This window comes from Siphateles boraxobius, unplaced genomic scaffold (genome assembly GCF_051911475.1).
Source record: "Siphateles boraxobius isolate OS27281-9 unplaced genomic scaffold, OSU_SipBor_1 26, whole genome shotgun sequence".
NCBI classification, from domain to species: domain Eukaryota; kingdom Metazoa; phylum Chordata; class Actinopteri; order Cypriniformes; family Leuciscidae; genus Siphateles; species Siphateles boraxobius.
Window position 1 is genome coordinate 22,144,765 of NW_027508876.1, and position 17,022 is coordinate 22,161,786.

Genomic DNA, 17,022 nt, shown 5'->3' on the forward strand with positions numbered 1-17,022 from the left:
AAATTAAACAATGTCTGATAATGTCTACAATCAGTGAGTATAAAATCTTGATAAAGAGCAAGAGGGCTAGGTATCGATTAAGAATCCCGATTCAGTTTGTTTCGGATTATTAAGCTCTCGATTCAGTGCTAAATTGTATTAGATTCTGATTAATTTAGATATATTTCATTTTCGTTTGCATAAAAAAAGACATTGTCTCTCTGTTAATGGTGTAAATTATACAGGGCAGTATTTCAGATTGAAACCAGTAACTCCCCAATCTATTCATTAAAATAACTAATTCAGCAAGTCATTGATCTCATGAATTGGGCAACATTAAAGCAGCAGTGTATGTTTTTGATTAAGTAAATAGAATCAGGTCACCAAAAATAATTGGTTTTGTGAATCAGGCTAATGTGGTGTAGGTTTTTCAATTCACTAAAAAGAACAGGATCATAAGAGTAATTTGATTGTGAATTGCGTCATAGTTTTTGCATGCAGTCAATGAAGACAACTAAAGAAAAATACATTTCTTGCCATTGTTTCAGTCGTATACTTTCTTTTACTCACATTCAGGATTTTATGACTCAATATTGGAAGACTGATTAATCAGAAAATGAATATTCTCACACAACCCTAGATAGTACGGTAGTAATCAAGTAAGGGTCCTAACCAGATGTTTTTGTACCTCTTTGGCCCAGGCCGGCTTGTCACTAGGGTTGACAGAGTCTTTGTAGTGGTACAGTTGTTTTTTGTCTGCAGGCCGTGGCTCTTGTTGCTGTTGCTGCAGTGAGACCAGGTAAGCCCTCTCCTGCTGAAGCTGCCGCTGCAACCGTTCGGCCTGACGCTGCTCCTCCAGCTGCTTCCGTTTATATTCCTAGACACAACAGAGAATGAATGAGGTGAAAAGAGCAAGATTTGAGGGACATATGGAGCAGATGCTCCTCATGAAACAAAATAATCCTAACCGGGTCAGATTTTTGTACTCCCTAAAAATAACTGGAGGCTATCAGATGTTAGGAAGATCTCAACAGATCTATAAACTAATCCCACCGATGCCCTGATAGCCGTGGATCCTGAGTCTAATTTCCGAAAGAACTGAGCAATAACAAACAGAGCTGCCACAAACCCCAAATGCCCCAGATCAATTCGCACAATCGATACTCTCTCTGAGTGCACTAGGGACCGACAGATGCCATAAGTGCAGAAGATGAAAAGAAAGGAAGTACTTTAAAGGTGATAGTGGAAATGTTTACCAGCAGAAGAGCTTGTTCTTGGAGAAGCTGCTGTTGAAGAATCTCCAGCTGCCTTTGCTCTTCTTCTAACTGCCGACGGATATATTCCTAACCCCATAGCGCAGCACGTCAGAACGAGAGCGAGAAAGAAAGATGAAAAAGAGATGACAGGGCCTTCAAAGAGTTTAAGTTTAAGTGAAACAATGAAAGATTAATCAAGCAAATCAGAAGGTAAGAAACCCTGATAATAACTCGCTGCCCTGCATAGATCCCATGTGACCTTGTGTGTGATGAGCTCACTACCTAGAGGTCATTGGTTCAAACCATGGAATGAGCCATCCATGCACTAGGGAGTTACTTCATACCCTGATCCCAATTTCCCGGAGCAGGGCAATTAACCCCAGACAGCTCCAGGGGAATGTTGCACCAAAGAAAACGTTGCTTTGGATTAAACCCACTTCTGTTAAAATGGGATACAGTAGGTGCGGCACAGAAACCAATTAAATCCTAAAGTGTGCTTGTATCTGTGAGCGGTCTTCTAGACAGTGGGTTCATAATGGATGGGGATACCATGGGATGTCATTGGTAATATCACTTCGAATAATACCAAGTTACAATCGTCTTAAGATTTAGACGATATTTTATGTACTGCAAGAGATAGATCTGTATAGTGTTAACATGCATTTACAGTACAGTTCAAAAATGTTTTCTGAAGGAAGTTAATACCTCTAATCAGCAAGGCTGCATTAAATTGATCAACAGTGACAGAATAAGACTTTTATAATGCTACAAAGATTTCAATTTCAAATAAATTATGTTCTTTTGAACTTTCTATTCATCAAAGAATACTGAAAGAAATGTCTCACAGTTTCCATCAAAATATTAAACAGTAAAAATGTCGGTTTCTTGAAATGATTTCTAAAGGATCATGTGACACTAAAGACTGGAGTAATGATGCTAGAATAAATGGCATTTAAATATATTTAAAATAGAAAACTTTTTTCAATAGTACTGTTTTTAGTGTATTTTTTTATCAATAAATGCAGCTTTGGTAAGCATTAGAGAGGTTTCAAAAACATAAAAAAAAAACTTTGCAGACCCCAAACTTTTGAACAGTAGTGAACATATTAAATTACAGTATCATGGAGCAAAACAGGTTTATGGCAGTGTACTTGGACAGAAAACCCCAGCAGAAAGACTTAAGAGGTATATGGCGAGAAAAAGGTGTTAAAAGAAAGGCTAATTTTGCAAGACACATTGATTTTTGAACGGATGGCTTATTCTTTATTAAAAGATTAAAAATATGGATCATATGTGCCTAAACTGAAGCGTTGTGGAGGACACTTTCACTGTTATTAGCAACGAAACGATGAAATGCTTTGACAGCAAAGAAAATACTCTGCTTTGTTGATTCAAAGGCACTGGAAGCATTTTTTATGGAAAGACACTAAGAAAATATCTATTGCTTCACAGATATTACTGAATTAGGTGTACCGAAATATCACAACTGTCTCTGAGGCTCTGAAACAATGTTTTTTTTTGTAAGTTTTAACCATTTTGCAAATTCAAAAGGCAGTCCCATATGCTAACAATCCACAAGCCTACATTGAGATTAACAGCTTCATTAACAGCTGTTGCTCTCCTGCGCCATCTCTGATTACAGTGGTTTTAACAGTATCTTTGAAGGGTGGAGTTTTGGGGAAAGGGGCGTGTCCAATTAAAATGATGTTTCAGAATTGCTAAATCTCTTAAACCACTAAACTTTTGGCATAAGTGAGAGCTGGTGAATCTTCACTGTCTTTAATACCTTTTGGCATGAGTGAGATATGGTGAATCTTCACTGTCATTAATAACTTTTGGCATGAGTGAGAGATGGTGAATCTTCACTGTTATTAATAGCTCAGTCATTCTTATTTGTCTCTACACATACCGTACTCACACTCTCACACACAGCCCTTGAGACATGCTCATTCGCTAAAGAACAGGGGCTCAAGTGGCCTGCATTTGAAAGGGTGGGTGAGTGCTTAAAATATGCCTGTCATCCAGCAGAACATTTTCCTCCCAGAAGGAAGTGAGTCATAGACTGGAGAGAATGCTTTAAATAAGGGATTTAGGCATGTGAGGGGCTGATATGCATATCTGAGTGGATGGTTACAGTTGAGAACAAAGAGCATGTCGAATTACATTTGATTAACAGAGGGTTTAAAAACAGTGCATGGATATATATGCCGTCTTCATGCACGTCTGCTTTATGCCCTCACATATTCCTAGCAGTAATGAGTGTATGTGTTTACATGGAGACAGATCAAAAATCATTTTCACTTATGAAACATTGTTCTAATTGTTTTTTTTTGTACTAACATATTCATCAATATTGTGTTTTTATAAAATGCATTTCAATAATGAATATTTGGTTATCACTGCTATCAAACGTCGAAAAGCAAAAACTGGTTCTGAAAATCAGTTATTCTGCATATTTGCATAAAATGTTTCATATTGTACATGATCATATTAATCCATTTTAATATTTTTTAATATCAATTTTATAATTAAGACATTTTCTGATAAACAACTTTGGTTCTGTGTTGGGTATAACAACTTAACTTTTATGTTTAATCTGGTTTAATTGAAATCTGGGGCCTGAGCAAAACCATTATTTTAGAATGTTTCAGAGGAGAAAATGCTGAAAAAAAGAATCAAATAAAATATGAGTTAATGGACACTTTAATACTAATTGGTATCTGTCATATACATGTGGCATTTATTAACAGAAAGTACATCTCGTCTCCATCTTAAATCATTGGGAGTTTGTTAGCATATGCAGTGTGAGTGTTTGAAATCGCCACATCAATTTATTCCTTCTCTTCCTGTTCATATGCGTGCAGTTGTCAGTTCTCGGTTTTGCGGCCCTATCTCTTTTCCCAAAGCGGATTATGGGTTAGTTTGTAGTGATAGACCTATATATAACAGTCTGAACAATTGTACATTTTCAGTCCTGAAATAATCCTCCAAATCATGTCTTGTTCTCTTTCTGATTTACTATTAATAAAAGCAGCCAAAAAATATTGGTCATCCACAATAAGCCATATATGATTGTAGATGTGTGTACATATGTACCTGCTCTCTCTCAGCGTGTCTCCTCTCCTCATCTCTGCGGAGCTGCTCCATCTCTTCATAGCGCCTCCTCTGCTCTCTCTCCTGCTGTTTTCGTAGCTCTCTCTCCCGTCGCTGTTGCTGTGAGATTATAAACACAAGCCCTCATTAATGAACCTCTCATTCCTATATATATAAATCTCAGTGCTGAGCCCAATTTTTGGCACTGATTCACACTAGCATATGCAGGTCCTTTTACCACTAGGTGGCGGTGTTAAATACAATGGATTTGGAGCAGGCAGCCATGCTGAATGGTCTTTCCCCAGCAGGGGCTGCTGACAGGAGCTGTGCTGAAAAGAGACGACCTGACAGTGGACCAGCGGGAGATAGATGTGCTGAATGAGAGGTTGACGCCAAGCCGAGCCACCTGATTCATCCCTACAGGTTCTCTGCTCACTCCCCTACTGAGAAAACCCTACATCACATAACTCGGGAATATCTCTACTGGCTCAATGAGCTTCGTCTTTCTTTGTCTCACGTTTGAAGAATTCCCAATTGAGATTGAGGAGTCACGTGCCGATGTGGGCGGGGTCTGAGCCGGTCCGCCATGATGGTAGGAGACGATATCGGTTGCCAGGGGCAACGCCATCAGAACTTCACAGAAGCGCGACTAAACATTCAAGAGCTCTTTCATTTTTGCGCATTTATTATTTTCGCGCATTTATTATTTCGGCGGGACAGAGACGGATCTACGAATACGAGAAAAAAAGGAAGAAAGTAAAGAAATGCAAAAAGATAAGGCGAAAGAAAAGGGACCTTACAGGAACAAGCTCACACCAAGCGCAAAACAGCGGTATTTGGAGAAGCAGCATCAAGATATTTGTTCTTTTGCACTAAGAACAGTATTGTTATTTTATTATTATTACTTATGTTGTCCATGAAACTTATGTTGTCCGAAAAAAATACATATATATTCAGTTCTCGATAAATATTGTTAAGCCATATCAAGTTGTTTCAAGCATTTATTTCAAGAAATAAAAAAGTAATGAACAAGGCACTCAAACAACACTTTTGCACATGTTCGTTAAGGCACAGCAAACAGTGTCAACTTATCAAAGGCATCAGCCAACCAAGCAATCCGGCGTCTCCTCGTCAGGTCAGAGACTTGCTCTCCCTGATGCTGTGTCCATTTCGGTAACCTAAAAAACTGTAATCCATTCTTCCTATGTTTTCCAAATGTATCGTGTGAGGTACTGGAGCAGTTTTTAACACAGCAGTGACTTCCAGGCACGGTAAAACAGTGTGGAATTGCGAGAACCTCCTCTACTACCGAGTTAACAACACACGTAAACAATCTTGTTTTGCCGCCGGAATCCTGCCAACATGGCGGAGAGGGTGAGAATCCCGCGAGATCCCGTGATATCGAGGGGAGGGGCTCTGTACCATGACGACAACTCCTCACTCTCAATATGTTGGGTAACCTTCCTGTGGACTGATCATAGTTCAGTGTCTCCCATGGACATTAAAAAGTCATCTCATGAGCCATTACACACACACAATAGAGTACAGGAAGTGTGTGTCTGAATGTGACAGAAACGATAGCAAATCATACTGTCTGTTTGTTCCGATATGGTTGCAAGGAACAACAATGCTAAATGCAAATAATAAAATGCAACTAAGCATATAATCATGCAGGATAGCAGAAGTAAAAGCTTCCCATATATTTTGTAATTGCTCATCTGTCACCTGGAAATACACCTGGAAATATGGTGAATATTAATAATTTGATCCATGTCTGCTGCTGCTGTTGTTAATCATTTTGCATATTGCTTATTATATTATTAATACATTTTGATGCATTTACAAACAACTTTGGTATTATGTTGGATCATAACTTGATAATAAATGTATAATAAGGGGCCTACAGCAAAACCAGTTGAGAACCAAAAGTTAAGGATTTTATGGAAGAGAATAAAATAAAATAAAGTCAAATAATCTATATGCTGAAGATTTTAGAAACATGTCTGAAACCCACAGTAAATAAACTGTATTTCTTGTCCCTCTCCTCTTACCTCCTCTAGTCTCCTCCTCTGCTCCTTTTGTTCCTCAATGCGTTTCTGTCTCTCGGCCAGTAGTTGGCGCTTGTGTTCCTCGTTCTGCTGCTGTTCTAGCTGTTGTCTTCTCAGGGCTTCGGAGCGCTCCTTATTGGCCAACTGCAGACGCAGGAAGTCCCGCCTCAGCGTCGACTCACCAGGGATGTTTATGATGGAGCTGTAAGGAAGACATTAAATAATCCAGACGTTAAGTAAATCACATCTCCAGTATTCCCACATATACATGCTTATGTGTATCTGTGTGAGCGTAAAAGGTCAATGTACCTCGGCTCTCCTATGTCTCGCTCTTCCTCCTCCTCTTCACTTCCACTGTACTCGTATTCCGTCTCGTCTGAAGAAAAAAAAAAAAGCACAGCATTGTAAGATGAAGGTTTTTAGGAATATAAACTTTTAAGATTAAAGGACGATTCAAACAAGGAATGTTGTAAGAAAAATTGTCACATATCCTATAATATCCAGATTCAAGAATTAGCAAATGAAACAAAAAAAGTAGTTGTTTAGTGGTCACTCTCACAAAGAAGAAAGAAGAAGGAGAAGGAGGAGAAGGAGAAGGAGGAGAAGGAGAAGGAGGAGAAGGAGAAGGAGGAGAAGGAGAAGGAGGAGAAGGAGAAGGAGGAGAAGGAGAAGGAGGAGAAGGAGAAGGAGGAGAAGGAGAAGGAGAAGAAGAAGAAGAAGAAGAAGAAGAAGAAGAAGAAGAAGAAGAAGAAGAAGAAGAAGAAGAAGAAGAAGAAGAAGAAGAAGAAGAAGAAGAAGAAGAAGAAGAAGAAGAAGAAGAAGAAGAAGAAGAAGAAGAAGAAGAAGAAGAAGAAGAAGAAGAAGAAGAAGAAGAAGAAGAAGAAGAAGAAGAAGAAGAAGAAGAAGAAGAAGAAGAAGAAGAAGAAGAAGAAGAAGAAGAAGAAGAAGAAGAAGAAGAAGAAGAAGAAGAAGAAGAAGAAGAAGAAGAAGAAGAAGAAGAAGAAGAAGAAGAAGAAGAAGAAGAAGAAGAAGAAGAAGAAGAAGAAGAAGAAGAAGAAGAAGAAGAAGAAGAAGAAGAAGAAGAAGAAGAAGAAGAAGAAGAAGAAGAAGAAGAAGAAGAAGAAGAAGAAGAAGAAGAAGAAGAAGAAGAAGAAGAAGAAGAAGAAGAAGAAGAAGAAGAAGAAGAAGAAGAAGAAGAAGAAGAAGAAGAAGAAGAAGAAGAAGAAGAAGAAGAAGAAGAAGAAGAAGAAGAAGAAGAAGAAGAAGAAGAAGAAGAAGAAGAAGAAGAAGAAGAAGAAGAAGAAGAAGAAGAAGAAGAAGAAAAATAAATAAAATGTATTTTAAATTATAAACAATAATAAAATAAATATAATAAGTTAGACAATTGCGTCAAGGCAGTTTTTATATAAACTTTTTCAACGAATTTGAGTAGAAATATAATTTTTTTTTTTTTTAAATAAACATTTAAACGTTGAAACGCTGAAATTTCCTGACAAATTTATTCAAACATACTTAATTTATATACAGTATACAGTATCACTTACAGGTAAGAAATATAAAGAACAGGTAACAGTGCATAATTATATTTAGCAAAATGCTCCTAATCTAGCTATGGACATTGAAGCTGTTTTAGTGATGACTTATTACATGAGAGATGACACATTTCAGTAAGTTGTTCTGTATCTATCAACATACCTTCTGATGTTCATTCATGTTTATTTCTTGCTATAACTATTAAAGAGGAAAAGACGATTCATACGCATGAGTCACTACAGCGATCTGTCATGCCACATTAAAGAACTCCAAAATGAGATGTATTGTTTGAAATTCAAGATCAAATTGACAGAATTTGAAAGCTGAGACTTCTCAAATCATACCAAAAGTAACAAAGTCACAATTATTGCTTGGGTGTTGTGCTACAAATAATGGTTCCGTTCATGTAAAAGAAGCCTGAGATTTAAGAATTAATATCGGTTCATAAAAAAGAAGATTGATTAAAATCAATTAAATATATATTATTCAACCTAGCCCAAACAGAAACAAAGTAAACTCACCCCTCTCTCCTCTCTTCTTTTTGGTCCGGTCAATATGGTCTTTGAGCTGAATTCGGACCTGTCTCTCGTTGGGGAGGTCTTTGATGAAGGGATGTTTCATGAGCTGTTCAGTGCTTGGTCTCTGATTGTGATTCTTCACTAAACAGCTTTCAATGAATGACTGGAACTTTTTAGACCTACAAATAATGACAAACAGCTGAGTTTTCCTCCGTTTTGACGCTCAGGCCTTTTTATTATCATCAGGTGTAGATTTGAAGTGTATATTCAAAATGACGTGGGGTTCAGGCCTGCCTGACTCACCACTTCTTGGACTTGAGTCGGGGAGCTGGGTTTCTGGGTATGAGGAAAAGCGCACGCATGGGATGCATATCGCACAGCGCTGAGGAAACAGACAGGTGTGTGCATTTAGAAATCACTGTGCTCATATTAAATTTCATAGAAAATACACCCATCATGTGTTTAAAGTGCCCCTATTATACTTGACCAGATATTAACTTTCATGTAGTGTGTAATATAGCTGTTTGTGAATGTAAACATTCTGCAAAGTTTCAAAGGTCAATGTGAGCACTAAATGGAGTTAGTCTCCCCAAAAAAAGAACCGATTCCTGAAACGAGTAGTCAATAATTCCTTGCTTCCTACTCGAACCTGCGTAGGTTTGTAACAAATTTGCATAATACCCATCTATGGTCTTCATTGGCTGCCTGCGAACATCTATTTTGACCCTGAAACTGGAAGAGTTTGATACGGTAAAACCAACGTCATTGTTACAGTTCGTATCACTGTGTATATAAGTCTTGAGGAAGCATCCAGAGCTGAAATTCAGATATGGTAAAAGGCGTTTCATTTCCGTCACGTAGACCAATCACAACAGACTGGGCCATCTGACCAATCAGAGCAGAGCAGGCTCTCGGAGACTGAATCCTTAATTGAACCATTTTAGAAACTGTGAGAAAAGAGGTGATGCCTCAATGTATATTATTAAAAAATTAAATCATTTTTTTTACCTTGGATGCATGTAAACCTATTGTAATAGACTCCAAAACTATATCATAATAGGGGTACTTTAACATCATATTGCATTATTTTATACTTACGAGGGGCTCCTTCTGCCATTTCAATAGCCGTAATTCCCAACGACCACAGATCACTCTGTAACAAAAAGATGTTTTAGGATGTGTGCCTTAAGTCAAACAAGACCCTCACACTAAACCAATCAGGTTCTGTGAGAAGTGACAGCGTAATTAAGAATCGCTTGAAATACCTTGAAGTCATATGTGGCGTCTGGATTCTCATCACAGGCTATGACCTCTGGAGCCATCCAATATGGTGTGCCAATAAAAGTGTTCCTCCTACCGACGGTGCGGTCCAATTGTGCACTCACACCAAAATCAACTGTAAAACACGCAATCACACACACACAAACACACCGGGAAGATTTGGCCTTAATGTGTCTGCGTGCAGTAACGAGCGGAGAGGTCTTTGATGAAGTGCATTCTGCCATCTGCCTCTGTGCCACTCTTCCCTCCTCACCGCAGGCAGCGTTGTCATAGCAACCAGCCTGAACTGTCTCCCAAACTCAAACAACTCAATGACAAGCCCTAATAACTCCAGAGGAGGGTCACAAGTTCCTCAACATAAATACACACATACACAAACTAACACTGAGGGAGTTACGAGATTTTCATAACTCAAAGTACTTACTGAAAAAGTAGCTAGATACAACAGATCTACATTGAAGTTATTTAAAGGGGTGATATTTTGACTGAAAAAAAAAAAAAGTAGTAGTAAAGAGTAGTATTTATCTGGCACAAACAACAAGGACCTAAAATGAGGTGACATCAAACAAAAAACATACACATTCACCGTTCAAAAGTTAGGGGTCAGTAAGATTATTATTTTTTTAAAGAAATTATTCAGCAATGATGCATTACATTGATCAAAAGTGACAAAGGCTTTTACATTGTTATTAAAAAAATATATTTAAAATAAATGCTGTTCTTCTGAACTATGAAATGTTTCTTGAGCAGCAAATCAGCATATTAGAATTATTTCTGAAGGATCATGTGACAATGAAGACTGGGGTAATGATGCTGAAAATTCAGCTTTACCATAAAAGGAATAAATTACATTTTAAAATATATTACAATAGAAAACAGTTCTTTTAAATTGTAATATATTTCACATTATTGAAGTTTCTACTGTATTTTTGATAAAATAAATGCAGCCTTGGTGGGCATAAGAGATTTCTTTCAAAAACAAATAAAAATGTTATTGACCCAAAACTTTTGACGACAAATTTTTTAACTAGTTCATTAAAATGAACTAGATGTCTTATTTTGCAATAGCTTACAATAATATAAAAGCATGAATCAACAAGTTTTCACAATACGCTGCTACTTAATGGTGAAAAAAAAGTCTGCAACTGGATTTTACACACTAACGAAATGTAGTTTAGTTAGCGTTGATGCTACTAGGGATGCCCAATATATCGGCCACCATGTCAGTATCTGACAATATATGTTAATATTTAATGTTATTGTTATCAGGCCGATAAGAATATTTGGTCGATATATTATAGCCGATACATTAATTATTTCCTGAGACATTTCAGATGCGCACTGTTTGGCATGATGCTTCTGAATTGCTTGAAATAATTGAAAATCACTTCAAAAAGGAAAATACAGTTAAGTGCAGCATGTGCAGTGCAAGTCTGTCATATAGGCTACATAATATTATAATGACAACATTATAACTGTGTGCTTGGGACATGCCTTTTAATGGTGTGACTTGTTTTTGCAATCAGGCTCTCAAAAATTATATACAAATTTGGATTTAGATTTATCTGCAAATTTATCGGTTATCAGCTTTCAAATATAAAGAATTATCGGTTACCGAGCAAAACTTTCATATCGGTGCACCCCTAGGTTGCTACTTTTCCTGAGTAAAACCTCAGGCCATTTGAGCCATTTTTTGTATAAATGGTCCGAGCAGTATGTTCACAATGAAAATCCAAAAAGAAAAAGGTACCAAGATGACCAACTTATTTAACAAAATAACGAAGTGTGGAATGTTGGACAATTATTGCTCTTCATTTTCCCGGCTGCGATGTTGAATGACAAAATAACTTTCTAATATTTATAAACTAGATGGTAGAATTCATAGTGTTTAGTAAAAGTGCAGAATGTACATTGTGTTTTTGTGTTATAGCCGTCAGGGGTGTGAACTCACCAAGTTTGACTTCCGCATTTTCTGTGAGCAAAACGTTTTGACCTTTGATATCACGATGGATGACTTTATGCTGATGCAAGTGGGTCAGACCCTATCAAAACCAGATGAAGAGGTTACATTTAACTGGAGACGTTCAAATGAGGGACCCATCAAAAATAACACATCTGGAAGCTAATAAGCTTTCTAGTGGTCCATAATACACACACACACACACACACACACACACACACACTCACCCTGAGGATCTCTCTGCAGATGTAGGCAGTCCACTCCTCCTTTAGAGAGTTCCCTTTGGTGTTCTTTATCAGGTCCGTCACCGAACCAGCGCCACAAAACTCCATCACCAACTAGAGACACAGCACCCCAACAAAAGCCACAAGAATGATAAAAATGCTAATTTAGTGGAGAGCCACATTGGCGCTGTCACACATACAGACTTTTGTATTTAAGGAGCTGTTAACATGAAAAGTTGCAGTTAAAAAAAAACAATTATGTATATATATATATATACACAGGTGCTGGTCATATAATTAGAATATCATCAAAAAGTTGATTTACTTCAGTTATTCCATTCAAAAAGTGAAACTTGTATATTATATAGACTCATTACATGCAAAGTGAGATATTTCAAGCCTTTATTTGTTATAATGTTGATGATTATGGCTTACAGCTTGTGAAAACCACTAAATCTAAATCTCAGAAAATTTGAATACTACATGAAAATCACACAGTAATTACACAGTAATCCCATGGTCATTGAACCAGGTTTTGGTTATTTTGCCAGTGTTGGCAGGTGCAAATCCTGCTGGAAAATGAAGTCAGCATCTCCATAAAGCTTGTCTACTGAAGGAAGCAGGAAGTGCTCTGAAAATGTCGTGGTAAACGGCTGTGTTGAGTGGACAGCACAGTGGACCAACTCCAGCCGATGACATGGCTCCCCAAACCAACACAGACTGTGGAAACTTCACACTGGACTTCAATCATCTTGGATTGTGTGTTTCTCCGTTCTTCCTCCAGACTCTGGGACCTTGGTTTCCAAATGAGATCTCATCAGAAAAGAGGACTTTGGTCCACTGTGCTTTATTAAATCCAGAGTCAACGCAGCCGTCTACCAGGACACTTTCAGAGCACTTCACGCTTCCTTCATTTTCCAGCAGGATTTGCACCTGCCAACACTGCCAAAATAACCAAAACCTGGTTCAATGACCATGAGATTACTGTGTAATTACTGTGTGATTTCATGTAATATTCAAATTTTCTGAGATTTTGATTTTGTGGTTTTCACAAGCTGTAAGCCATAATCATCAAAATTATAACAAATAAAGGCTTGAGATATCTCACTTTGCATGTAATGAGTCTATATACTATACAAGTTTAACTTTTTTAACGGAATTACTGAAATAAAAAAAACTTTTTGATGATATTCTAATTATATGACCAGCACCTGTATATATATAAATAAAGAATCACAATTTTCTAGATTTTGAATTGAAGTCACTCTGGGATACAGCTGTTATCTTTTCCTCTGTCTTTATATTTATAATATCATTTAATATCCTCTGAAATTAAATTTGAGGACAAAGCAAGGGTGTCAAATACCATTGAAAAGTTCAAGCCAGCCTTTGGCGATGATTTGAAGAACAAAAATTAAAAGAACTAAAAACAAATTATAAATAATTTGAGCTATAATGTTCTATTTATTTTAGCTACAGCAGCTCACAAGTGGCAGAACCTGTGTTTTATTTAGACACCAAATTCAACACTCACAAATTCACGCTTTTTAGCAGAAACCAGATCTATAAGTGACAGCTGTCCCAGGGCAACTTCATTTTCCCACTTCAGTTTATATTAGAAGATAAAAGGGTACAATAAAAAGTATTAGGGATTAAATCAGGGGAATCCAGAGAATAAGATTTTACAATAAAAAAAATAAAATAAAATAAATTCAAGCCAAGCAGTTCCTTTTTCCCCCCTTTAACCTTACCTTAATATAGAGTTTTAGTAAGTGGCAGTGACATACAAACTTCTAAACCCAGTTGTTTTTTTACTACTTTGCCTTTACATTTTCTCCCAAGACATTCATAAAGAGTTCCCTGTTCTCATTAGGGGCCACTGGGGCCCAATAAAAGTCAATAAATGTAATTCATGAGCAGAATATGATGTTATTTCTGAAACACCGATTGGTTTTGAATGCTCTCTTGAGCCAGCCTTCAGATGGGTCTAAATATGTTTGGCCTCTGGGACTCTCCAAAGTCACGACTGCTGAGTTGGCAACAACTCAGTTTTTGTCTCTAAGGGAAATCCTTCTTACAAAGACCCCAAATGAAAGCTAGCTGTGCTGACAGAGGCTCTTGTGCAAATAAATGTCTTCAGTGTCGCACTTATTTTTTTGTTGCTGGGCAAAAAGAACGACAAAGCTCACCACATAGGAAATGAGGATGGCAAGTCTGTATTCAATGCAGGGAGGTGAAAACAACAAGGCCTTGGCACCTCTGTACAGAGTGTGAACACTGCGTTTCTGACTGAGAACTCGGTAACTGTTGGAAAGTGTTACCTTACCAGTGTTGAGAAAGGTATTTTTAGGCTATAGCTTCTTAAGCTACAAGACACTTGTTTAATGCTTATTTGTGGTATATTTCTAGTCTACTTTTCTGATTTGACACGTAGTTCTCTCCCACTTCACTTCCTGTCTTCACTATATTATCCTATCTCAAAGGCAAAAACAGCAAAAAAAAATCTTTTTTTAAAAAAAAATCTTTTTTTAAAAAAAAAAGTAAACGCATTCGTTCTTGCTTCCTGGTATGTTATGCAAACCTTAAAAACTTCAAAATTAGTTTAAAATTAGTGTTGTTATCTGTAATTAAAACTATTAGAAATCATTTAATTCTGAAAAATAACAAATATCAGATGAAAAAATCTTAAATGATTAAAATTATGCTACAGTGAAAAGTAAGTTTCATGTGCTATGACTAAAAACAATATATGGTAGCTGAATGACAAATCTACATTGTTTTGAAATCAGCTAAACTACTGACACTACTGAAAATGAAAATAAAAGTATGTTCTTTTATTATTAAAATGTAGTTAACATCACTACATTTAGCTATCTACTCCCTAACACTGTACTACACACAAAAACAATGAAACAATCACACACTAAATAACCCTGATTCTTTTCGCCTACTACTGGTGAAGACTGACCCAGAGCTGGTCATCCATGCCAGGTGGGTTCTTCTTGACGAAGGCACCATAGTAGGTGGCGATGTTGCGATGGTGGGAGTATTTTTTCAGCATGTTGATCTCAGCTTTGATCTCCTCCTCCTCATCCTGTCAAATAAAACAGACAACACTTGAGAGACAGCCTGATAATATCATGTATCTTGGTCTGTTAGCAAGTCGTTGTCAGGAAATTGCCACATTCGAGTTCTACAGTGTGATTTACTACTGCATATATTTAACAGCAAAAGTACATAATTTATATAACTTTATTTTTCACGGCAAAGTGTGTCAATTCTGTGCCACTAGCAACAACAAAAATATGCCCCAAACTCATGCCATTGGTTGAGTCTGTTGCTATGCCGGCTGGTTGGAAGGCTCAGACAAAGCAATAGTTTGAATATGCTTGTCAGAATCAGCCTTCCAATGGCTTACCTATAGTTATAGTATTTTACACATTTTTATTATATAAAAAGTAATTTAACATCAAAAACTTCAGAATATCAGAGTAATGGGTTATAGAACAAAAATATTTAAAAAAAGAACTACGGTTCAAAAGTTTATGGTCATTGAGTTTGTTTGTTTTTAAAGAAATTAATACTTTTATTCAGCAAGGATACATTAAATTGATCAACAGTGTCAATAAAGACATCCGCAATGTAACAAAAAATTTGTTTCAAATAAATTCTTTTCTTTTGAACTTTCGATTGATCACAGTATCCCGAAAAATGTTAGGAAAGCACAACTGTTTTCAACAATGATAATAATAAAGAAATGTCTTGAGCACTAAATCAGCATTAGAATGATTTCTGAAGGATCATGTGACACTGAAGACTGGAGTAATGATGCTGAAAATTCAGCTTTCATATCACAGGAAAAAAATACATTTTAAAATATAGTTATTCTTAAATTGTAATAATATTTCACAATATCAAATGATAATATTATGAATACAAATAATTTAACTTATTTTTTATCAAATAAATGCAGCCTTAGTTATCATAAGAGACTTCTTTCAAAAACATTAAAAATATTTTATTAACAATAACATTAATTAAATATTTTAAAAGTCAATATTTAGCTTTTAGTGAAAAAAAAAAATCCTTATAATTAAAACTTTTGCATTGGTAATTTGCTTGATGCATTGGAAAATCCCATGATAGATAGTTGACCAATAATCTGAATATTGATGGAGTGATGTGTGTCCCTATGGTGCTCCTTCAACGTCTATGGTGGTTACAGCCCTGGTACTTTGTTTTTGTCATTTCAAATGACAAAGTAGTGCAAATGGCACTGAGAACAACCCATTCATGTTTGTGTGTGTTTGAATGAAATCATGCACAAAGGCAAGTGTGAAAGTGTGAAAGTCAAACTGACATCGAAACCGAAACTGTCATGGCCTGCACCGCTTGCGCTCTTACCCCTGTGACATCCATGACCTTGATAGCAGCGAGCTGGCCCGTCTTGACATGGCGTCCCTGAGGAGAGAAAGAAAGGAGAGAGGAAATATAATTTACGAGTATCATACTAACATCATGCCAGCATTATTGAACGTGTGGTAATGAGATCTAGCTGTGGCAGAAGAATAGGTTGACGTAAGCCTCTCTGGCAGGCACCATCATTACGTAATAGCAGAGAGAGAGAGCAAAAAAAAACACACACTCACTTCCTAAAATGATTGAAACAGACCCAAAAACCTGTGTGAATGATCTTGGGCTCTTGGCTGCACCATTTCATGTGTGTGTGTGTTACAATGCCACCAGATGACAACTCTGTTTGGATTGGATGAACCTCCAAAAGTGTTATGCAAGTTGGCGCGTTGCACTGTTATGGAGGAACTGAAGGAATGTGGAAATGGAAATCACTGTCCCGGGTCCCCCCAATTCCCTCCTGTTTACCTGTTAAGTTCCTCACTTCCCCTGAGCTCAATTTCATTTCATAACCAGAATGAGGGAAACAGACACTGTGGACACAGATCATCTGCACGCACAGCAGGTCCTGTGTTTCAGGACAATAGCAGGAGATACCGCAGCAGATCTGAGCAGAATTGAATTCATCTGAACGGCAGAATCACCCAGTGTGTGCTCTTCACAATGAATTATGCACACTTCATCTCCTCACCCAACACACTCCCACCACTTTGATTC

At 37.0% G+C, this 17,022-nt stretch overlaps 1 protein-coding gene across 42 annotated transcripts in view; it reads right to left on the reverse strand.

Moving 5' to 3' along the window:
- The window catches only part of tnikb (TRAF2 and NCK interacting kinase b), a 61,916-nt gene that overhangs the window by 19,766 nt on the left and 25,128 nt on the right, over positions 1–17,022 (reverse strand). For 12 of the 42 annotated variants that reach the window (XM_077244957.1, XM_077244975.1, XM_077244966.1 and 9 more), the window contains exons 3-15: positions 16,297–16,353; positions 14,861–14,986; positions 11,896–12,006; positions 11,660–11,750; positions 9,693–9,823; positions 9,526–9,580; positions 8,731–8,809; positions 8,431–8,606; positions 6,686–6,752; positions 6,380–6,578; positions 4,332–4,448; positions 1,236–1,322; positions 653–856 (exon numbers count right to left, since the gene is read on the reverse strand). In XM_077244957.1, the coding sequence (XP_077101072.1) occupies positions 653–856; positions 1,236–1,322; positions 4,332–4,448; positions 6,380–6,578; positions 6,686–6,752; positions 8,431–8,606; positions 8,731–8,809; positions 9,526–9,580; positions 9,693–9,823; positions 11,660–11,750; positions 11,896–12,006; positions 14,861–14,986; positions 16,297–16,353 (1,500 nt within the window). The remainder of the gene's footprint in view (positions 1–652; positions 857–1,235; positions 1,323–4,331; positions 4,449–6,379; positions 6,579–6,685; positions 6,753–8,430; positions 8,607–8,730; positions 8,810–9,525; positions 9,581–9,692; positions 9,824–11,659; positions 11,751–11,895; positions 12,007–14,860; positions 14,987–16,296; positions 16,354–17,022) is intronic. The other 30 variants (XM_077244969.1, XM_077244952.1, XM_077244942.1 and 27 more) reach the window with 3 other exon arrangements.